This window comes from Abramis brama (assembly GCF_963993115.1).
Source record: "Abramis brama genome assembly, chromosome: 13".
NCBI classification, from domain to species: Eukaryota; Metazoa; Chordata; class Actinopteri; order Cypriniformes; family Leuciscidae; genus Abramis; species Abramis brama.
In genome coordinates this window covers 14,398,395-14,423,532 of record NC_139975.1, presented here as the reverse complement: position 1 = coordinate 14,423,532, position 25,138 = coordinate 14,398,395, and the positions used below count along the sequence as shown (strand labels likewise).

At 39.3% G+C, this 25,138-nt stretch overlaps 1 protein-coding gene across 7 annotated transcripts in view; it reads left to right on the top strand.

Annotated features, from left to right (window-relative positions):
- diaph2 (diaphanous-related formin 2) overlaps positions 1-24,677 on the top strand; it is a 444,655-nt gene extending 419,978 nt beyond the window's left edge. For 3 of the 7 annotated variants that reach the window (XM_084132524.1, XM_084132525.1, XM_084132526.1), the window contains exon 30: positions 17,641-24,675. In XM_084132524.1, coding sequence (XP_083988650.1) covers positions 17,641-17,705 — 65 coding nt within the window. In that variant the 3' untranslated portion in view covers positions 17,706-24,675. Of the gene's footprint in view, positions 1-17,640 lie in introns of all 7 variants that reach the window. The other 4 variants (XM_084132528.1, XM_084132530.1, XM_084132529.1 and 1 more) reach the window with 2 other exon arrangements.
- The last annotated feature ends 461 nt before the right edge of the window (positions 24,678-25,138 follow it).

Sequence of the window (25,138 nt, the reverse complement as noted above, 5' to 3'; positions counted from 1 at the left end):
AAATCTATCTTTTGAATAACATCTCTGTTTGATTAAAAATATATAATCCTAAAGTACTAATTTACAAGATGTTGACGGGTTGATCTCTCGAGCAGAGATCAAAAGAGAAAGAGAAAAAAATCAAGTTACATGAAAACTTAACAGCTCCTTCCTGCGCCATTCGTCAAGAGCCTAGCTTTTTAAGAATGTGTGTTGCCAAAATAAAGCTAATTGGTTCTGCTCAGGGCCAAGTGGATAGCTCAAAAAGAGTTTACAGTGCCTCATGGTTGACACATTCCGTTCTCATGGAAAATATGGCTTTGTGAGATTACCTCTATTTCTGTGCAATGTTCCATTTGCAGGGGCTCAATTCGCCAGGCCCTTCACCTCTGCAGCTTAGCCTTAATCTTCATTTAACCAGAGGCCAGCAGAGAGGCTGATCACCATTTTTAGATTTTCAAGCCTTTATTTAATTATTTTATTATAGCATTTTCCATGTGGCAGCTGGAGAATAGACAAAGGTATGCTGTTAATTGTGAAATGATAGAAACATTTGAGTTGTTTAATCATTTTGGGCTTAGGGTAAATGTTCAAAGGTGCATTCAGTATTTGTTTCCTCTTGGAAAATGGCTTACCTGTGAAGAAATTGTACATTTTTAAAGATCATGTGGCCTTCACATTTTCTATTTAATACGGATTGCCTTATTGGAGTCTCCTCTTTTGAGTACCTGCTTTCCTGCTAAAATGCTTCATATTTATGGCCTACTCAGCCTTATTGCTGGGCTCTTTAGAGGAAAGCTCATTTCCGGCCATGTCTCTACACGATTCATTCCTTCCACTGTCATTTCTAGTGACACGAGTAAGCCTCAGGAGTCCAGCCTCCCTCCAGCCCATATGTAGGCCTGTGATTTTATGAATAATCTCCAGGTCCCATATGGCTGAACGTCCTGGTGTATTTGATCAGAGCAGTGATGAAGGGGTCCCGGCGTCACAGTGTGTTTGTTCTGCCGTGTTTGTCGCACGCTCCCGTGGCATGCCTTCGCTGGGCAGACGCTCACAATTTAACTCGTCAGGAGCGTGTGGGTGCCCGCTGTACAGCCCGCTGGCACACCAGTGTGTAAACAGATCAGAGCGTGGGCCATAAAGCAGTATTCCTCTGCCATGCTCCCCTGACTCACCCCTTCCTCAGCAATCACGGGCAACACTACTGTCATTTATAAACTTTTAATATTAGCTCCCGTGGGTAATGGCTAATTTCTCCCAGCACATGGCTCTTCATTAAAAGTTGATTTCTGTCAGAGAGGATCCCTATCACATTAGCTACAGTCACTTGGATGTGTATAGGTTTTATTCATTTATTTAGTTTTCATTTAATCTGGTGTGCAATTTCTATTTTTAATCACACCACACCACAATCTCTCTCTCTCTCTCTCTCTCTCTCTCTCTCTCTCTCTCTCTCTCTCTCTCTCTCTCTCTCTCTCTCTCTCTCTCTCTCTCTCTCTCTCTCTCTCTCTCTCTCTTTCTCTCTCTCTCTCTCTCTCTCTCTCTCCCTCTCTCTCTCTCTCTCTCTCCTCCCATTTTTTTTCCTCATGTGTGCTCCTATATGCTAAAAACACTCTTCAGGGGCCTATAGCAAGAAGGAAATGATTGATAAAGTAAGGATAAAGTGTGAAACAGCATCATGAAATTTATCAATTTGGATTGGAGTGCAGCTTGTGTGCTCACTTGGTGAGCGGCTCACTTCGCTGGCACTTAGCCGCTAGTTTAGCGCTTCAAGATGAGAAAAATCAATGCGTTTCCAGCAGGTTTTTTTCCCTCCCTTTTCAGCCTGTTCTTTCAGGAACATGAAAGGCTTTCCATGTTCACCTGCACCTCTCATTGTATTCATTGAGACAGCCACTCTTATTGGTGTTTTTTTTTCTTTCATTTTTATTCTCTGATAAAGAAGATCAATGTTTTTTTTTCTTTTCTTTTTCTTCTTCTCTTGCTACGAGAGTGCCTACTGAAACTTACTGAAATGTTACCATGCTCTTACTGGACTGAGCCTGGCGGCCGTGACATCATCGACAGGTCTTGTGCAGATCCCATGCAGATCCCCTGCAATTACACTGACTTGGTCCAGGCTGCGCCTACAGCAGCGACAGCGATCATTAGCTCCATCTTTACAGATGCTGAGGGAGGATGAGCCTTGCTTAACACAAACACGGCCAGGCTCTCACCCTGGCTCACAAGGTCAGCATGTGATGTGTGAGTTTGTGGTGCTGGGCAGCAGGCTTGCTGTACTGACCCTTCCACCTTCTCACAGCCTGTGTCTCGTTTTTTTTTTTTTTTCTCCCTCTCACTTGCATGCCTTCCGTTGGCAAGACATCAACATTAATGAAGCTCTTGCGTCTCAGAGTTCACTCAAGGTTCCTGCACAGCTATATCAGACCATGCGTTTGTTTGTGTCTTTAGCTCTGAGCCGAGAGACCCATCGCTAGTGTTTTATCAGCCGAACATGCAGGTTGTTAAGGATCAGCCTTGCTAAAGCAGTAAATTACTTTCGTGTTGACAGGGCGAACATGGCTCACATTCTCAACTTATTCATTAGAGCCGTGAGGAGGATTCAGATCTACTTTCTCCATCTCTGCAACCAATGGCGGGAAAGGCATGGGAATTATCCCGCATGAGAGACCGGTGGAGGAGCAGCAATCTCTGACAACATTGGCATTTTCCTTTGTCTCTATATAGAGCATCTGTTTCACATTGGATGAGGTTGCACTTTCGTATCTTATTTTATACCACATAGAAGACAGTGTTGTAGTATTATGTGTCACAATTATTTTGAGTCAAACTTGGATCCTTAAAAGCAACAATGCATTGGCACGAGTAGCTTTCTATAATACAAAGAAACACTTCTACCTAGATGCATTGTTGTGTGTGTGTGTATTGGCCGCTTGGGGTAGCGTGTTAACCAGAGGAGCAGCCGGTCCACCAGATGTTCCCTCCCTCGGTGGACTTGTCACAGAGGGACCTTTGGTCTCTTACCTGCTCTCTGCTCTAGACCTTCTGCACTGGAGGTTTGCTTTGTCCTCTTTTCAGTCCTGAACCTCTCAGATCTGAATGATCACTGTCCAGCTATTGTTTATCTACCTCTCCAAAGGGTCACATTTTCTTTTCAGATACATTTTTGACATGTTGTGAATGGCAACAGGGGTGTTTCTTAATCTTTGCAAACTTTTGTGAAGAGTTAATTTTTCCTACAGTAATATTATTATTATTCGATGACTTTGTCATTAAAGTCATTATCAACCTTGGAAGTTTTTTATTTTGTTTTATTAATTTATCTTTTGTATCTCTTTTAAACATCAAAAAACACCTATGATTATGTGAGAATTTGTTGATGCCCATTCTAACATGTAACTGAGTGTAAGCTTCACTGATCCCTGATTGATTTATGAGGCAAGCATGAGAAAAGACTAAATATCATGCAAATTGCTGGAAAAAAATTGTATGATTAACATGGGAATCGGAGTGCGACAATTGCAATTGAGGTTGTGAAGATTTAAAGCAATTATAATGCTGCATATTGTAGTAAAAAATAATAATACATTTATATATAAATAAAAAATAACTTTCATATTACAATGCTAAAAGATTCTGGCTCAGTTTTTTTTCTATTCCTAATAAATAATCCAAATTACAGCTTGTTCATTATAAGGAGAGAGAATTTCCTTTATTTGTGTAAATAGTTTTTTATTTATAACACGCAGTTACCGCAGTTTATTCGGAACAAAAAATTATCTTCATGGGCCATCAATCGTTCAGACATATGTAAAAAATAAACCAATTCTTTTTGTACAGCAAAATAAAGAATCTGAAATGTTTGAACAGACAAAGAGGACATCAGGAGGGGGAAAAAAGTGTCGATTATCAAACCAGTTCAGAGCATTTTGACACATTCATATGACTTTTAAAATATATGTGAAGAGCCCTCTCCCCAGTCTTTTTGGAACACAAATAGCTCCACTCCACAATAGAAACCAAAATGAGGTACGAATTGCTGGTAAATTATTTCCTGTTCTTGTGTATAATAGGCTACCTTGTGCAGCCTTTGATTTTCTTTATTTTTGTCTCCTTCCCTCTGTTTATTCAGCCGTCCCTCTGCAGCTCTGCTGGAATCCATATTGATAGCTGTCAGGCGGTGTTGCCAGGCAGCGGGGAAAGGGGGCTGTGAAAGTAGGGGAAGGGGAAATGTTGTATGGAGGGCATCTGTCAGATCTCATGACTCGACCCATGCTGTGATGCGAAGGGTACTGTCAGGTGATGGGGAAGAGCCAGCACAGGTACGCCCAGTACATGCACTGTCCTCAGGCTGGAACTGGCTGTGATAGCCTTGTGGAATGGTGAGAAGGGGGAATGAAGCACCCTCGTGTCCTAAGCTGACAGGAAAGATCTGTTCACCACAGAGTCCTCTTGTGAAAGCCAATCCCAATTTGATCAAGTCTCAAATGGATTGTCTAGTTGGCAGAGTTTGATCTTGAGGAATTTCAATTGGTGAGTCAAATATGATGATTCAAGATGGTTGCATCGTATAGAGTAATGTCAGTTTTTATTGTGGGCAAAGATGGAGGGATGATTGTTGGTGAAACTTTAATACTAATTGATCCCATGGAAGGCTTATTGACACAGGTGTGTAGCCGCAAGGCATGGCTGCGCAAGAAGGCAGGGGAGATGGGGCAAGCAGCAAGATCAGAAGATCTGTTTTTATGTTGAAACGATTGAATTGTAGATTGTTCTCCTGCACATTGCTGTTGGTTCTGACCCTTAATAGGCACCAGTGGTTCCCGCAAAAAAATATTTTGTAACAAATGTAGGTCATTTTGCTTTGAAATCAAATGGCAAAAAAAAAAAAAAAAAAAACGGACATTGCAGGATTTGAATGTGGCCAGAAGATTTTTTTTCTGTAGGTACACGTGTTTTGAGCTGACGGGACTTATGCGCTTATTGCTGGCAGGTGTGAGTCTCACGTTTTATCTTACCCGCTTCCTGCAGCACATTTCATGTAACAACGTTATTACCAGGAGACTTAATCAAACTCACTAACAATAGCTCACACTGACAGACGTCCAGGCAGCTGGTGCATAATGCTCTGCAAATATTCACAGTGCCCCAGCAACCCCGTCTGCCCGCTTAATCAAGTTCTCTCGGTCACCCGGGGAACAGGAAAGCAAAAAGGTGGAGTGTGATGGCACTACTCGTTGGAACTAGTGCCATTCACTGAGGAAAAATAGGGACAGGAAGACACTGGGGATAACACTATAGGGTCTATTTTAGTGCTTGAAGAAATATGAATGAAAATGTTGGCATTATTTACTCACCCTTATTTAATTTCACAGAATTTTAGTATGAAAGTGAATTACTTGAGTATAACATGAGGTGTGTGAACCACTTGTATGGTCTTCTTATAGTGCTTATGTATACTTTTTGAAGTTTAAAAGCTACAGTTCACTGTATTTGCATGGATAAGATGGACCAACTACATTATTGAAAATGTCTAATGTTGTGTTCTATGGCAGAAAGTAAGTTATTAGGGTTTGGACGAACATGAGGGTGAGTAAATAATGACAGGGTTTTCTTTTTTTGGTGAACTATCCTGTTAAGATGCCACATATGTACAGAATAGCTACAGCACAGACCTACGTTGCATCTTCCATAGCATCATGGCCGTATTCATGCTAGCACAGTTGTTGTCCTGTTTGAGCATGCTCAGGCCCATGCAGCTCAATAAAAGAGTGATGTAGAGCCATGGAGAGACCCTGTGTACCGCACTTTATTCTGAAATGCTGACTTATTTATAGGTGTTGGAATCGTGTTGTTTGCTTGTTTTATTGAAAAGCTTGCGGGTAAAGTGGCGACAGGATGGCATGTGAGTGTGATCTCTTGAGGGCCCCCTGCAGAAATCTTCTTCCCGATAAATAAGTCAGCATTGATGAATATTTCATTCACATGAAATCCATTGTCGCCCGCAGGTCTATGGGGATGTGTCGTCGCTCCACGCACACAGCAAAACAACCTCCCCCCAGGTCAACCAATCCCTCGTCATTGGCATTCTGAAAGAAACGCTGTTGCAATCCCCATAATTAGCTCAGCGCTCGCATCTATGGTTCTGACGAATAGTATGGCCAAAATTGTAAAAAGACTTGTAGTCATATGACATCTTACTGCGTTTTATTTCACCTTCACAACTCCATCAGAAGAGCAATCAAACCGATTTAGTGCCGCACTTGTCACATTTCATGTGCAGTAACTTATGGCTAGGAGACTAACACACAAGAAAAGCCTAAACCCTCTGGTTAGTGAGTAAAGAGCTTGTACTTTTATGCCTTGTGGGGAAGGGAGCAATAAATAGCAAGAAATGCAACAAGAGGCAGAGAGGTGAAACGAGGGAACACAAACGAAAGAGAGTCAAAAAAGGAAGTGGAAGGAAGTGACCAGATTAGAAGTCAAGCAGTATGTCAGGGTGCTCAAGATGGCAACTGAGGCGTAGACAAGCTATACAAGACAAGAATAGGAGAGGAAAGCGAAGAACACTGACCATCAGTGGATGAATTTGCTCTACACAAGCAAGTTCTTTCAAATGAATATTTCAAGTAAATTCCATTCCTAAAACATTACTCAGTCCAGACTCTTCGCCAAATGGGTCAGGCCCTCCATGATCTTTACGCTCTTTGTGAGCGAAGACATCTACAGAAAGATAAGCAAGTAAATAAAGATAGAGCGAGCAGCATGTTTTATTTAAGTGAAGGTCTGCATTGTGTATTCTCAGACGGAGTGAGGCATGAGCAATCCTAGGCACAGGATTAAGAGAGGGCGACTTATGTTTGGTTGCTTGGAAAGATTTTACTCTAATGGATTCGCTGTAACTGTTTTTAGTGTGTGCCTACTTGAGTTGATGGGTCACCTGTATGAGTGCGATTTGAAATTCTGAATGTTTGCTTTCACATGCTTTCTTTTTTATCTCAACGTGAGGATGGGATTAGTAAACAGACCGCAGTTTCAGCGTGACCTCCTGAGAGCTCCTGGTGATACACTTTCTCACCTCAGTCAGTTTGCCATTGGAGGGATAGTTTACCCCCAAATTAAGATTCTGTCACCATTACCACAAATTATGATTCTATCATCATCCTCGCACTCGATCATACTCACACTCACACTCACACATACTCAATGTTGTTCCAAACCTGTCATACTTTATCTTTTGTGGAAGACAAAAGATGAGATTTTCAAGAATAAAGAATTGTTCTGATTGCTCCTTAGGTCCCCATGAGGACTGAGGATTTCAAGTTTCAAAAATCAGTCAAAATCATTATAAAAAATAGAATAGAATTAGACCATATGACTTTTATTATGCAAATGAGAGTTATCTACCGACCCAAAATAAAAAGTAATTTTGAATATGACTGATTTAACTGATTCATTTGAAAGATCTGACTCAAAAGAATCATTTGCTCATGAATTAACATTGATACTTCACTTATGAACTCTTATGAACACGCCAAGGAGAATAACTTAAGTTCATTGTTTCAGAAGATTTGAAGTATAGTGCATGAGTTGTATGATACTTTATAGTGTTTTGCTTCTTTTTTGAAACTTGAAAGCATCTGTCCGCATTCATTGTCTGTTTCTTCTTTTGTGTTCCTTTTAAGGCAACAAAGTCAAAAAGGTTTGCAACAACTTGAGGGTAAATTATGACAGAATTTTCATTTTTGAATTAAATAACCCTTAAAGGTAATCTTCAATTACATTTTTTTTTTTTTCTGATTTATTGTTTGACATAGATTCCACTATCTAACAATTCTGCTGTTGCCACTCCACCGAGAGTAATTAAGTTGTACAAATGGCATCTTGAGACCTTGTTACCAGAAAGCAGCTTTATCATTTCCATCCATTCATTTTCACATCCTTCCACCTCACCACCCATCACTACTCCATCACCCTCATTTCACATTCCATGACAATCTTACCCACATCTTATTTACTGCACAGCCTCCATCTTGTGTTTACTTATGTGTGCGTGTGTCTGTTTGTTTGCTCAACATATATTCAGTGTGATATTTATCATGTGAATTTATAGAGCTCTCCCCCCTCTGTGCTGATGTGACATCAGATTTATTGGACAAGAAGACAGAGGAATGTCTGTTCACTCATGTCCCCTCCGGTCAACATGCCGTTTCTCACTCACCTATTCCTGATTCATCCAAAATACAATTACATTTGAACAAAGAAATAGGATGGAAGAATCTATCGATCTATGTCATATCAACACTATCCATCTGTTTATCTTACTATCTGGTTCCCCCATCATAGAACCAGCCATTTTCTTCCTTTATTTGTTTAGTTATCCATCAGTCTATTTACCTTATCATGCTGCCAAACCATCCATTTACGCTTCCATCTGTCTGTCAAACAATATTGTGGTATCTATTTGTCTAACTCTTCACTGTCTACTCACCCCACTGTCAATCTAAGATTCTCCCTAACTATGCCATTTTCTTCAGCTTGGAAATAGCATTGGTCTGCTTAAGCTTATCTTAGCAGAATTCTGATTTATCCGGCCACTTCCAAGTACATGGATAATCACAGCTGATACTTCATTGTTGTTCATATTTGCGTGTTATGGATATGTGATATTTTCCTTTGTGCATAAAATGTATGTGGAGACATGGGTCGCTGTTCAGGAAACCCAGCCCTGCCTGCCTTTAATAGGAGCCCATCCAAATGCTTATTCCACTGGCAAGCCAGATCTCTGCTGGGTCACTATCAGTCTTGAAGGATCAGTATGGTGATTTGGGGCCTAGCGCACATGATCCTAATGGATTAGCCACTCACCTTTCCTGAGTTGAACTTAGGGGGCACTGTCCCTGCCAGAGGCCCCATCTGCACCCCGTGTTTTTAGCCATGATGATAACACAATGCATCAAGAGCGACAGTTTTTGTGTCACAATTTATTAATGCGTTACATGAACTTCCAATTTCGATTAAATGGTATAATTTTTGTCATTGGATAATAGTGATCTGTTGATTTTATATTTTGTGTCTGCTTGTTAATAGTGGATAATGCTGGAGACAGTAATTCATTTGCTTGTTTGTTTTTATAGTAAAAATATTGTATTTGTTTTGAACAGGGTTCCCACGGGTCCTTGAAATCCTTGAAAGTTTGTGAATCTGAAAAAATGTTTTCAAGGCCCTGGAAAGTTTTTGAAAATAAATATACATAGAGACAGGTCCTTGAAAGTGCTTGAATTTATTTTGTGCAATAAGTTTTCTGGAAAAAATTCCATATTCACTCCGGTCCCCTAATGTGTTATTTCGCCAACACTTCATGGCTTATGCATACTAGCTTGCTTGATTTACACTAGTTAAGCGCATTTACGCGTTACGTTAAGTGTTTCCCGCATGAGGTACTTTGTGTTGTACGTTGCCATGACGTTCACGCGCGCATGAAACTACGATGGTACCTCAACGTTTGTTGTTGGACACAACAAATGTGTCCCCACATTAAGTCCTTGAATTTGAGGGTATTGGACCTGGAAAGTCCTTGAAAGGTCCTTGAATTTGAAGTTAACTAAGGTGTGGGAACCCTGTTTGAAGTAAAAAATTCCAAATAGTTCTTTGGGTCACAGATTTGGTGCAGATGGTTTATGTTTTTTTATTATTATTATTATTAATATAATTAGATGTGCATTTTTTTTTATCATAACCTATACACTCTTTTTCTGGAGTGAGCCAAGTAATGAAGTAAACATAATTATTTTAAACTGTTTTCATTTTGATACACATTTAGATTAAAACTCAGATTACTTTATTACTTCATTATCCAGAAGTTAAACTAAAACTATATGAATTTGTACACATTTCATGTGGCATGCTACGTTTAACGACAGTGAGGAGTGCTAGGCCTTGTGCTAGCTGAACTCATGTTCAAGAAAATATTTCTCTCAAGAACAATGATCAATGATGCACACTTTCGTTCAGTGGTAGAATGGTCCATTGGCCGGTTTGAATAGGTCCGATGACAATACTGTACAACCACTGCTGCAAGGTGTGCTGTTGATGTTGTGTGCAGGCAGACAGTAATGATAACTCTTGTGATCTTCCCAACATTATGAAAATAGCAATTGCATTTGATGGATAGAATTTGAAGGAAACTAAGTTGTATTTTTAAAATGTTTTGTCAATGACATGCTGAGTCAGACAATTGTATTTACACTTAAAATATAAATATAAAATATATAAATCTGTTTCCAATAAAAATATATAAACATTCTAAAACATATGTTTACCTTATTGGCAAAATTGCATACATTTTATTTGTTTAAAAAAAAATACTATTTGGTCAGTGAAAAAGAATGAGAATAACTCTTCTCTGACAACTTTCTCTGAAAAGGAGTATTTTATACAATATTACTTTTACAGATATTTGTATATATTTATTCTGAAACAAGACAAGGATACTAAATGACTTTTAGCAATGTAATGTGACTGCACAAATTATTTAAATAATTGATAGTCTTGTACCATTAAACATGGTATCACATGGATGGGAATATGCATATGGAAATGATATGCAGATGAGGAGATGCATAGTAAAACTAGATGTTGTAAGATGGTCTGCAAAGATGCACATTCAGGATGAAATCTACAAAGGTTTTAGGCCTGTGATGTCTCCCCTGTGGCCCCCATAAAACATGGAAACCCAACAAGTGTGTGTTTGGTCCCCGTATTCCCTGCGTTATGGGGACCAAATGTCCACAGAAGTATAGTAATACCAGTAAATATTGATCTTATTGGGACATTTATTTTTTGGTCCCCAATAGGAAACAAGCTTATAAATCATACAGAATTATCTTTTTTTAAAATCTAAGATGCAGAAAGTTTTCTGTGATGGGTAGGTTTAGGGTAGGGTTAGTGTAGGACTAGTGTAGTGTTGAACATTATAAAAACCATTACATCTATGCATTGTCCCTCCTAAAAAAAATGTGTGTGTGTTCATTTAGGTTTAGTATTTTAATTAGCATTGTGTTTTCATTTCGAAAATCAATTCCACTCAATCCCACAGATTAAGAATCCCACAAATTTATGTAAATTCTCACTTGACCTTCTTTTAATAGCTTGAATAAGAGTTAATAGACACCAATATCTTCTACATAAAGTATACAATCCAAGTGTTTTTTTTTTGTTTGTTTGTTTGTTTTTTTGTAAAAGGATGATAGGCTAGTTCTCGCCTGCAGTGCTTGAGAGCGCAATCCGTATTTCTGTTACTGTATTACTACTGAAGTTTGCCTCTCTATGTAGCTGCAGTGGTGATGATTAACACTGTAGATTAGCCTCGGGCTGCGATCTATTGGAAAATATTTTTCATCTGACGGTTTGATGCATGTGTGTGCCTTTGCTTCTCTGTTCCCTTCTTTAGAGTTTCTTTTTGTTTTAGATCTTATATTCTGCCATCTCTTTTGAAAACCATGCTGGTTCACAACTCAGAGACTATCTTGTCCGTCTTGAGGATCCCAATGAAAAATCTTGGCAAATGTGACCGACAGCCATTTCGATATCCCATCAAACAGGGTCCTACTGCTGTGCCTGTAAAAGGGAAAGACACTGGGCCTCCCGGCACTGGACGCCAGCCGTAGTTTCTCATCCCTTCCCTTGTTTGTCCCGGGAACAGATCTGTCAGGGCCTTCCTGCTGCAGAGATAAACTAGTGCCTCGCTCTCTCCTCTAAAAATAAGCATTTGTTTATCGACATGTGTAGTGATTTCCAGCTCTCCTGTGCCGTATTGTGTGCCGAGCTGTCAAGAAACATTACTCTAAGGCCTGGCTCTCCTTTCAGCTCTGAGGAGCTCAGAGAGAGTGCAGCCGAGCAGGACAATGCAGAGTGCTGGGGGGCAACAGGCTAGCGAGCCTTCGCAGAAATCTGCTAAGATGTTGCCTTTTTACTACGTCTGTGAACCACCTCCTTTATCGAGAGCTTGAAACTTTAATGCATTCTTTAAAGTAGAAACTGTGGAAAGTGAAGGGCAGTGCGGATATCGACTATCTGGGTCACCTATTCAAGGTACAGCGAGTATCTAAATGGAGCCTGGCTTTGATTGAAAGCCGTATTTGATGAAAGGGGAAAAACTCAGATCCATGCTGACCAGTTTTGACATATTTTAATTGCTGCCTTACTTCATTATTTTCATTAGTCTGGGTCTTAACAAACTGTCAGATTAGACGTTACACATCTCCCATCTTTGTTTAGAAATGGCTCCGAGAGAGATTTAGGGAGAATGCAGACCAGACCTCCAGCTTATCTGAGCTCTCATCCATCTTAGTTTGATGAGGAAAGCTCATGTTTGAGCTCTCCTTTAGTGGATCTGCGGTGGCTTGTGTGTTTGACAAATGCCCCACACTCACTCTAAACATCCGTAATTTCAGCAGAGCATGGTTACTTAAAGCAGGATTTCAGAGTCTTGTCTCGCTTGTGTTTCTGGTATCTCTCTTGCTTTAGTTAGGGCAGAGAATGCACTTAAGAGCTCACATCTCAATGTGGAAAACGAACCAGGATATCAGCCAGTACTTAAAGTATTAGTTCATCCCAAAATGAAAATTCTCTCAGCATAGTCATTTTTTTGAACAAAGCAGTTGGTCCAGGGGCGCAACTACCCAGTGTCAGAGGGGTATGCAGCAACAATTTTGGCAAATATTTTATAAAAAACAAACAAATTTTTTCCAGTTTTCAACTCAGCAACCTCGGTTTTGCATATTCTAAGCTAGCCGTAATTTAAACCCCCCTTTGGCTGCTACATTCCCAGTGTTAGCTAACACTAGCTAGTCTGTTAACATGAATATTTGCAAGCCTCCAAGCACACACAGACATCACACTTTAAATCATACCTGTTGCCTTTCACCATCCACTTATTTTAGCTGCTGTCGCATCCCTTGACATGCCATCTCCTTTTCCCTCTTTCTTTTTCTATTTTTAGCATCGCTTTGCCGCCCCTGTGTGCCGCATAAAGTGCATACCCACTTTTTGCGCCACTGAGTTGGTCGTTGTATTTCATGTCTACAATAGCTTTGTGTAAATAACAGAAAATTTAAGTTAATATTTACTGATAGTGATACATCCATTGTGCGACAGTTAAACTGGAGAATCGGATCAGTCCAACTTGTTGTTAAATTGTTCAGATTGGTTTTTTGAACTGAATCAACCAATTTATTAAAAAGATAACACTCAAGAATGATTTATTTGCAAATCAGGCATCACGACTTCTCTCTTGAACATGCCAAGTTTGTCAAGATTATCAGTGAGCATTGATTTAAATTGTCAGTGTTTTCTTCTCACAAAGCTACTGTATTACTTCAGAAGAGTAAATATAGTGCACAAATCCTTTGAACCATATTTATGCTTTTTTGATTTATTAAAGACTGACTGTCCCAGTCCTCATTTGCTTTCATTATATATGAAAAAAGCTAGGGACTCTTCAGAAAGAAGGTCATAAGGGTTTGGTCTCATATTGTTGTTACTTTGGACATTATAGCTTTTCAAAGGGTTACTCACTCTTGCACTACAAAGATCTTTTTTTCTTTTTTTTTTACAAACCATTATTCAGTGTCAAATAATTATACTTTCCTGCTATTTCCTGCATTTTTTTTTTTTTTACTGAAATGACTCATGCCCAGAGTTCTGCATTTGATTGAGATACAGCTGCTTTTTTCAAACACACTATTTTAACATAGCTTGATGTGACAAACAACCTCATATTAGACCCAGTTATGTGTCATGTATACAATGATATATATTTATTCGGCTGGTTATTTAGAGGTTTGTAAATAAAGTTTTATCCAGATGATTTGAAACAAATCCATATGTTCTACCTCACTTTTTTTTATTTTCTAGAGCAAACAAATAATTGTTTGCCATAACACATATGCCCACTTATGTTTTAGTTTTTACCTTCTTGACACAAATCAAGGTCGCAAGGCTTGAAATTACACTTTTCAGCTGTCTCAGAGTTAGGCACCTCTTTGACCTCTTAACTTAAAGCTGAAGAAATAACTCCCCTACACCATCACATCCTCTTAATATTTCCTGTTACTGGTGCTCCATTACCCATGGAGCTTGAGTCTGGCAGAGGCATGCTGAAGATGAGAAGAACAGATAGCTGCTACTGCTGCAGCTTACACACACACACACACACACACTCTCATTCTCTCTCTCTCTCTCTCTCTCTCTCTCTCTCTCTCTCTCTCTCTCTCTCTCTCTCTCTCTCTCTCTCTCTGCCTCACCTCCCTCTACAGCCCACAAACGGTAAACATTGTGTGTTGACATATGGCCCTCACAGATTTAATCACCTTTATTACATTTTGTCCCTGAAAAAAAAAAAATGAAGTGATACAAGTTTGCACATCACGTTATGTGCTTGTGTGCGTGTGCTTATTTTCTTGGTGTGAAGGTCTATCCAAAAATACATAACCAAAAAGTGTTTATTTGAAAATATTTGCCTCTGCACATTTCATATTATTGCATACATATTGAATATTTGAATTGCATCAAACATGTAAATTGTTTACTCTTGTAATTACCTGTGTTTATTCACAGTTACTACTCAACTGTTGATTGAAGCTAATTTGTTATTCATGGAGAAAAACTTGTGCCAAAGGACTCTCCTGATGATGTAACTTCATGTAATTACAGGCAGATGACAGTAATGCAAAATCCATTATGTCGTTTAATCTCTTTAGAAGAATGCACTAGGGGCCATCTGGGACCTATCACTCAATCATACAGTGAAAGTGTCGCATTCAAGCCTGTGAATCCCTCTTAGTCCTTTGTGAGTGTTTGTGTGCTTACTCGCTTTTTAGTAATGTGCTTTTATCCAATCTACGACCCTAGACTAATCCCATGATCCCCCTCTGCAACGCATTATGACGTTTTGATCACGTTTGATTCCCCCCCCCCCATCAACCCTCTCTAAATGCAGAGGAACAATAGCATCATTTAATTAAGTCCTGGAATACAGACTTTTCTCTAGTGTAAAACCAAATGTTCATATTTTTTCGTCAATCTTTTTCACTCCTATCCTTTTTCTTTGTGCATCCAACCTAAAGACGCTGCCTCGGGGAAAAGCAGGTAAAAAAGCCATCAAACCCGAAAGCACTTGACAGATTTGTGATCAGTGGCACAGTTCTCCTGAAATTGTCTAGTGGTGTATTTTTATTGTGGAAGTGAATGCTCACCCTTCAGAGAATAGCTTCATTGTGTGTGCCCCAATAGAAATTGCTTCTGGTTGTTGTGATTGTTGCTGTATTTTAGACTGAAGCGCCTGTGATCAGAAACTTAGAGAGATTTTCAGTCCAAATTAAGAGAAGTAGGAAGGTCTGTTTTGTTGGTTGGTTTGTATTTTCTGCCCATTTGGTTGAAACTTTTTTTCCCCACCTAAATGTTATCTTCAATCTGTTGAGCTCAAGCAATTATCTCATGTATTGCTCTCTAGACATTATTTTCCCTGTCTTGCCAAATGCTCCAAACCATCTATGTTTCACTCTCAAACAAGCAATGATGCTTTCATCCATTTTCAATTTGGACCACAAACTTGAGGAAGTGCCGCTAGTCCTCCCAGATCCCGACAAGACAAAACGGGCATCTTGGAAGCAATTGGCAAAATAATAGCAGAGTTTGGACTAGGCCTTTGTTTAACATCTATTCTGTCATCCACTCCCTCGCTGTTAATGTGGGTTCTTCTTCTGTTTAATATTGTTTTTCCCCCTCTTCATTCTACATAGTGTCACATTGAGTGTATAGTCATGACATAAGGAACAATATTATCTAAACAATATTTTTGAATTGTATGAATGGCGGCTCAACAATAAGGTGTTTTTTTTACTCATGCTATTAGTTCATTTATCAATATGTGACCATGCTTATTGTTGAGCCCTGCTGAATAGACCTCTTTGTAGAAATTGTAAATAAAATCCGAACAGCCTGTGCTCTGACAAGTTCTAGAAAGTTCTTTGTTTTTATCACTGCTGTCATTGTGCAATGCCCATTCAGTTCAGAGAGAAAGAGGCCTTCAGGCGCTTGGCTTTTTGAAGTGGAAGTGGATGAAAGACTCCGCCGTCATTTCAACTCACATTGTGGTTCTCATGCAGAGTTTAAAGTTCAGCATCCTCAACTGTCACCTATGCCAGATGAAGTTCTCCTAAAGAGAAATGTGGATTCCTCTCTCTATTTGTGCTCTTAGTTTTTCATGTATCTGTTCCTCCCTCTACCTTAACCACATCTCTTCCATCTCTTTGTATTACCCTCTTGTTATTATCATTGTCCCTCCCCTGTGGTGAGTATCCTTGTTAGGACAGATTTATATGTCTACTGAAGCTTGAATTAAAAGGCTCTAGGCAAACTCAAAAAGTGGATTTGTTAGCACAAAGCACTTGCTCTTATAATCTACCAACGCTGAGCTTTCAACTGCACTGAAAAAAAAAAAACCTGTTCACTGTGACTGTTTTATTTCACCTTTGTCTTGTTGCAAAAAATAAATAAAAAAATGCTTTGCCCAGACAAAGCCATAAAACAGCCTTTTCGAAATGATTTCTAGCTTGTTTTCTCATTGGCCCCCGCCACTGACCTTGGCAAACGAGCTGGACTTCAACTTCGTTTGAAGTATGAATCCACCTTTACTGTGGTGCCCACTTGCTCCTAACTCATTACCTGACATGATGAATGGGGCCTGTTCCATAAAACTATGCCCAACCCATGGTGGCATGGACACCTGGCACTGAGTAATGGCAGTTGCACGGGCAGACCTGCCAGGCTAGGTAGGAAAGGTGTGGTGGCTTAAGCAAGTTGGCTCTCGAATCTGCAGGGGAAAGAGGAAGGTTGTCCACTCCACCTGCCACATGGCCCCCAACCAGCCCCTCACTACACCATGTTTGGAGTGGAGAGAGCCTTTGTGTGATCCCATAATGAGCTGGTCTTGATTGCCAAGTTCAGCTAGCACATTTAGTACTTGCCTCCATCATATCCCTACTGGCCTGTTTTTAAAAAAAATCAGCTTTTAACTGAGAATTTTTTTATTTTATTTGTTTTACATTTAAAGGGATAGTTCACCGAAAAATTAAAATTCTGTTATCATTTACCCTTATACCAAACCTGTAATATGATGAAAATTAAGGTTTGAAAACACTTGACCTCATTGACTTTGTTGAACAACATGAGGGTGAGTAAATGACAGAATTTAGTTTTTGAATGAACTATGCATTTAAACGTCACCCAAAGCTTTGGGTTTTTAGATAAGTATGCGCAGCTGTGTATGCACTGTTTTGTACTTGTGTATGAGTGCTATTAAGTGTTTCTTCTCCAGTCTTTATTGTTAAAGGTGGAGGATCTCTCAAGCATGAGACTGGATCAGAAACTCAATGGTGTTACTATGACACCAGACAAGAAGTACCTGACTCCAGACCATCTTATGTTGCTTTCTTCTTTATCAGTTAGATTTTATTGTGTCTGATATTGTTTCCTGTTTTCTTTTGAACTATTAGCTGCATTCCTGTTTCTCCCCTGCATACGTTATTCTGTCTTATATTTGTCTGCTGTGAATACACCTGACTTATCCATCTTCCTTGTTGTCTCTTTGAACAGACAACCGTCGCACTGGTTTGGAAAGATCTCGTTCACGCCACAATGCAAACCCTATGGTCCGATGATTGCTTGCCGGCTAAGGACGTTTGCCAAGTGCCAAAGACCCAAGAGTGGGGACAATGCTGAGGAGGGCTGAACAGGGATGGAGAGAGAGCCCCTCGACATTCACATACATGCACACACACTTGCATACAGAACACAGAACAAACTTCAAGATGTGCTCCACAGCTCCAGACACGGCAATGCAGGATCACACAACACTCATTTCTCTCTGAAGCCTTATTCTTGGTGTATTGGGTCTGTTCAATGTGGCTGTGTTTGTTTGTTATTTTCACGATTACGCCTGCTCTGTTTATATCTTTCGATGCTAACTCCCCGATCTATCTCATTTCCACCTCGCTATCTGCAAACAATCAATGATTGGCTACTGTTTGATCTCTCACTATTGGATTTTTCAACACACAAACACGCTCTTGTTGACAAAAGGCCAAAAGCACCAGAAAGGACTGCATGATTCTGTATGCATATCAGCAAAGGGACTTTATTTGCTGTGTTGGTTGAACAAAACCTTGAATTGACTGATTCTGCCTGCCCCTTTTGTTTTTCTTGACAGATAAATTTAGATTTCCAGTCTGTAATACCCACCATCAGTCGTATAATCTCTGATCACCACCTTGTTTCATATATTACAAATCCTATGTATGTAGAGACATGAGAAAGCTGCTGAAATTGGCTTCAGTGCTACCGTCTGTACATATTTGTGCTGTTTAAGAGCCGCCAGTGCCACAAGGTACCTGAGGTGGTTGAAAGATATTGCTCTTTATCTACAGTAAACACTTCAAACATTCATAGATGTTTCTCTTGCAGAGTCAAAGGTTTTAAGTGAATCTGTGGGTATGTGAAGCAAATACGAATCAAAGAGATGCCATTCATTTCAGTTTTCAAACATGTCACAGGTTTTCTTTGTGAAGTCACTGTGCTTTTAGCTTTTAGCCCTCTTGTAGAAGAGTATTTTAGTGAACTGTAGCTTAGGTTTTTTAAGATCCAGTGGTCATTTTTAAGAGCTTTCCCTTACTGACCTACCACATTTACCTCGCCAACTAAGCTCTATCTGATGTTTGAAAACTGTCCAAAACAGGAGGAGTGTTTATCAGATTTAGTACTCAAAGTTCGTCTTTCATAATTTGTAAAATATGTATTTATTCACAGTTTGCCAGATTTTGCCCGAAGCCTTTGATATGTGAACATTAACCCGATTCCAGTGAGGAGTTCTCTTGGATATGAGGATGTACAGCTGTACACAGTGACAGTGAGGTGATGTTCACAACATGGTGGCTTGTTGTCATGTGAAAACCATTAGTGAAATCTCTCCACTACCTCCCCTCATTGCTTGTTGAGTAGTCATTTTCCATAATGGTTTCTGCCCCCCATGTCCATAACACCGCAGGCAACGGTATGTTAAACAGTATCTTATGGGTGACTGGAGCCATACTGACTCACATACTGGTACATGCCACACAGAAATCATCTGCTTTTGTAAATCAAGGCAACGTGTCGAGTTTGCACACCCAATGCAAGTATATACAGTACAACTGTAGCGTGGTGAAGAACATTTTACTGTTAGACAAGCCACTGTTAGTCAAGCTTTCTCCTCACACTGTTTGTCATAAACTCTCTTTATGAGAGGGGAAAGGTTGAGATGCAGCAAATCGCAATCCATTGATTTGCTTTTCTAATTAAAACTGCCCTTTGAATGGTTTCCAGCACCACGCAACAACAGCTGCACTCAGCTCTCATGACTCTCACTGTTGGTTATTTTAAACTCATGTTACTGGTAATTACAGCATCCACACACTGTCAGTTCAGACACCTCCGACATACATTGTTATTTCCCAGTCAGACTCCAGTTACATGTTATGTCACTGGCACCAGATCATTTTTAATCTTTCCGGGCAAAAACCTTTTTTACTTTTGATAAATGTGCCAAACTTTCATGAAGTAAAAGTTACTAGACTGAGATTTGATCCTATGATTATGATAATTAATGGAAGATGATTTTGTTCACATCACATTCATATTTTCTGTATGATGACAGTAAAGTGTCATCTTATACAAGACCGAATCTGGCAGCAATGCAGCCATTCAGTTAGGGCTTGGGGATGTCATAATTCTACAACGCTAATGTCAGATGTCTATGTCTATGAAAGATGCTTCAAAATTATGTGTAATTTATAGATTTTTTTGTTTGTTTTTTTGTCTCTTTCTTAAGAAAGCGTTTTATACCAGTGATCTTCCCCTCCGTCTGTGGTATATTGGTGTTAGACTTGTGATTTTCTATAGGCTGATATAAATGTGTCATGTGTATTTGATAGAGAATATATCCTAATGCAGGTTAGAGTCTGCAAGTGACTGACAGTGTAACATTTTAAGTCAGATCCAATACTTTAATTGGATGTTAGGCAGAGACCAGAAAGAAGCAAGAAAATATGAAGTCACTACTGCCAATTTGGGTACTCTGCTGTCTCATTTATCCACATTTGTTCGATATTCTCAGTTCAGACTGTATGATGGTGCACTTTAACTTGTTAAATATAGACCTGGAGCGATCTTTTAATTTGTGATTTCTTTACATATCATTGCCAAAGTAGACTGCTTGCATGCGTGGTAACTATTCCTGACAAGTGATTCAATCTCCATTCTCTCAGAAGTCTCCCCCAGTTCTCTCTCATTCCCGCTCATTGTAATTGGCACTTGGAACAAGATCAAAGTTAAATGGGCAAGAACAACTGCAACTGTCTCAGGACATTGTTTTATCTTTTAGGTATTATAAGACTCCATAGCCCTGCCGCCTTTTTTTCCTTGATATTGTTTTATTGTCTTATAAACAATTTATATTTGTAACATCTTTAAGTTTATTTTTATCTGTGACCAAAAAAAAGGTGAAAATGGTTATGTACACTGTACCCAAGTATGTAACAGAATATCATACTAAATAATAACCACTTTCTCAAAAAAAGAAAAGAATTAAGTGTCTCTTTTTTGAGTGTTATTTCCATAATGACTTATGAATTATGTCTTCTCTTGATGCAGACTCACGCTGTGTCCTAACCAGCCCCTAAAGCACTAAATGCCTTCTCCTCCATGGAAATCTGAATGGTTTTGACCTAACTGAACTCACCATGGCAAACATCAGGACATTCATTCAGTCAGTCAGATGATTTCTGTGCTCTTGTAGAGGAGAGTAGGCAACTGCAGTCAGATGAGGAGTCAGTAAGGAGTCATTTTCACTTCTCATAGTGGAATAAAAAAATACTTAAGCAAGTAGTGGGTATTCTTCGTTGCCAGTGAAGTGCATGCATTTGAAATGTAGCTGCTTTAGCATAAAGATTAATATTAAACTATACAGTAATACAGTGTACCTACTATTTGATTCCTCCCACACTGGTTTCCATCCATTTTTTTGTTGAATAAATGATTTCAAAGATGTATTAAAATCATATGCTCTATAAATAGATCCGTTCACACATTATTCATATACATTAAAATGACATTAGAGTTACTCCACTAACATTTTAGTCTATTAACTCAGGTGCCTGGCTCTGAAAACTGTAGCCGCCTTCACATCGATTTTGACATTTTATCAATAATTGATTCTGTGCAGAACTTATCCATTGTGCTAGATAGATCTGCCCACAGAAAAATCGCATTGGTACAAAATGTGTCAATGTATACATGTATATTAAACATTAAATATGTATATTAAACATTAAATATGTACTGTGATCACACCGTGATAGCATATTCATTTTGTAACGTTAACTATTTTGATGCTATTCGCTAGTGTAGACTAGACTGATCTCCAGCAGGTTTGGTTACAAATAACATTAGAAATACCTGTAAAAAAACACCAGCTCTGCTTTATCTCTATTATTCTGTAATAATTCAGTGGTACTTTGATGTAAATTACACTCAGGACACAAACAGGAACTTGTTTTATTTTCTTTTTGTCATATGAATAGTATTTATTCAGTTACTGAATTGATGGGTTTTGTGAAGTAAAACTACTGTCAGAAGGAGATAACAGCACTGTGTCGTTTGTTTGAAGTTCTCTATTGTATTGTTGGCTCTCTGTCTTTCCTTCTCTTCACAGTAAGCGCACCCATGTTATTTTGCCACTTGAATCTGACTGAATTATGCTGAAAATCTTCGTTTACAAAGCTAAATATAAACTGCTTTACAATCTGCTGCATTATTTTCATTGTTCTTTTGACAGCTGACATTTGGTTCCACTGTGGTTAGAGATGGAGAAGGCAATGATTCCCCTTTGTTATTTCTCCATCTCTCTGTCACCAATCCTCACTGTCTCTCTGTCAGTCTGTCTCTTAGAGAATAGAAAGACACTTTCGTTTTTTCATATTCTGAACTGTGAGCGTCTCTGGCCGTGTTCTGAGTGTACGTCTGCCACTGGGGAGCCGTCCACTGGGTACCACTGAAATGGAATGGTTGAAATGTTCCTGTCCTTACCTCTCTCTCGCTGTCCTTTCTACCCTGCAGCCCCCTGAGTGCGTGGCACGTGTGCAGGCGTGCATGCATGTTTCTGTCCGTTCATCTTTACATCTGTTCGTTTGCAGGGAGATACGTTAGGACGCAGCCACATTCTTACTGGCAGACCAGGCCGTGCGCATTTTGTTTGTTAGAGTAAGTGATCACGGACGCTTCTGTTCAGTGTCTGCTCGCTAAATCACTGACACAGATGGAGGCTTAAAAAAAACAAAAAAAACTAAAATAAGATGCAATGGCCGACAAGTGGTCTGGCACAGTAGTGTTTTCTGTTTTGAGCACTGATGCATTTGTAGTGAGCCGGTCAATGAAAAGAGGGGCTAATTTTACAAGGCGCCGGGCTCGTTTCTCAGTCTCCGCGGCTTTGAAAGCTCATTAGATGCCAGGGCCCTGTTGAAGTCAAATTATCAGTTGTCCTGTTGCGTTTTCTGGCGCAAATGCTCATTCCCTAATTCCTCGAGGTGAAGGATTGGAGGCCTGACCTGAAGCATGGAAGGCTTTGTGTTGAAAGAGAGGGCTGTAGATTGGAATCATGGAACATAATGAGAGCACGGGCTGATTATTTTTTATTTATTAAATTTTTGTGTGTGTGTAATATATCCTCCTTATTATTTCCCACTCACATGAGTAGCCCTGTCGGAGATTTGAAAGATGAACCGAGACCACACACACATATACACACTTCATGTGTTTTCGCACCACGCCGTGCTCCATTTCTCTGTAAACCCAGGGCGTGTGTACAGCCACCCACACCAATTTACACTCTGATGGATTGGCCTTCAACGGGAATACAACATAATAATGATGTATTTTGCATCCTGAAGTACGGAAACTAAGATGAAATACAGAGTTGGTTGTCTGTGCCCATTCTGTCTGCCACTGCTCTTAACTTTGTGTGTGTGTGTGTGTGTGTGTTTTGGTTTATATTACATTGTGGGAACCAAATGTCCCCACAAGGATGGTAAAACCTGAGATCACCTCCGTTGTGGGGACCAGCCAGCATGAGGGAAATGGGTTAATAAACATACTAAATTATATTTTAGGTAGGGTTAGTGTAAGGAGATAGAATATACAGTTTGTACAGTATAAAGACCATTAAGTCTATGGAGAGTCCCCACAAAGATGTGTGCGCCTGTTTGTGTGTGTGTGTGTGTTCATTTTTATGAATCGTTGCAGTGCACCATGTTGGCTTGAAGCACAAGTGTTCCAGATCTGAATCATTTCATAATCATATTGCTGACACATCCATCTCCCCAGCCCTGTGCAAGCGTCTGTCTGTCATTGTGTGTATCTGTGTGAGAGTGCACTCTTGAGTGTCCTAGCCTATTTTTGTGCTCTGCACTGTAAACATTTTTTATTGAATTGAGAAAAGTAAAAAGAAAAAAAAACTACATTAGAAACCCCACAAAGATTGCAATATCTGAAATATTTGTCCTTGTGGGGAATTTTTTTTGGTCTCCATGAGGAAAGCAGCTTATAAATCATACTAAGTGATGTTTTTTGAAAATGTAAAAATGCAAGTTTTCTGTGATAGGTTTAGGGGTAGGGTTAGTGTAAGGGGATAGAATATACAGTTTGTACAGTATAAAAACCATTATGTCATATGGAAAGTCCCCATAGAACATGGCAACTGTGTGTGTGTGTGTGTGTGTGTGTGTGTGTGTGTGTGTGTGGTCCTGGAAAATCCTACATTACGGGGACAAAATGTCCATGTTGGTCCCGATGAGGAAAATTGTTAAAAATAAAAAAATACAAAAAGTTTTCTGTGATGGGTAGGTTTAGGGTTAGGGGATTGAATATACAGTTTGTACAGTATAAAAACCATTATGTCTATGGAAAGTCCCTATAAAACATGAAAACTGCATTCGTGCGTTTGTGTGTGTAACATCCACTAATCTGAAAGTGCTGCTGCCTCCTGTCCATTCTCTGTCGTCTGTCCATCCAGTCACTCCTTTCCTTTTGAAGCCATCATTCTCGTTCAGTGTGATTCAGAGCTCTGTGACATCCTGTCTGTGTTCTGAGGCTTTCCCAGAGGCAAGTGGTCACCCAGAGAGCATTTCAAGGCCGTAGGGCTCATCCTGTGTGTGGACAGGTCTTTATAAAGAAGAGCTATCTGTCAGTGTGATCACTGTTTTCTGTGTTAGACCCCCTGCATCGTTCTCGGCAAGGCCACAGCATCACTGACCTGCATGTGGAGGCGGACAGAAGTGACTTTGTCACAGACACGATACAGAGCCATCTCCTATAGCTTTAGTTCATTGATTATATGATACAATAATAGTGTGTTCTCATAAAGCAAGAGGAAACCTCACATAAAGAGCTTATAAGTCAGTGCTGCTTGAAGAGACCTTATTTAAATCAATTTTTGAAGAAATATTCCATGTTCAGTATATGCAACAGAATTTTTTTGCATAATTCTGATTACCTTTAAAAATAATTTCAATTCGCTAATTGAAATAATTTGTTATTTTAAAGTCATTCATGTAACTAATTTTACAATGGAAGTAAAGCATTCAGGTGGTTTTAAAAGCCGAAATGTGGAGCTTGCTTTTTTGTTGAAGCACCTAATTATTTTTTTCAGTTAAAATCTGTTTATTATTTCAGTGTTAAAGTGATCTAAACCGTTCTTGTTTAGATATAAATACTTTTCTACATTATGCATTAGCAATGTAATTCATTTGAGTGGAATTTTACATCTGTCACTGGTATCCCTGATGTGTAATGCAAAAGTGACTAGCTTTACAGATTTTTTTTATTATTATTAATATGGCATTGAAGTTAAAAGATTGTACATAACTATAAGACAAATGATTCTGTCACACTAGTCTAATGCTCATACTCACCCCCGGTTTCACAGACAAGGCTTAAGCCTAGTCCCAGACTAAAATGCCTTTTTGAGCTGTTTTAACTGAAAGCAACTTGCACTGACAAATCTTAA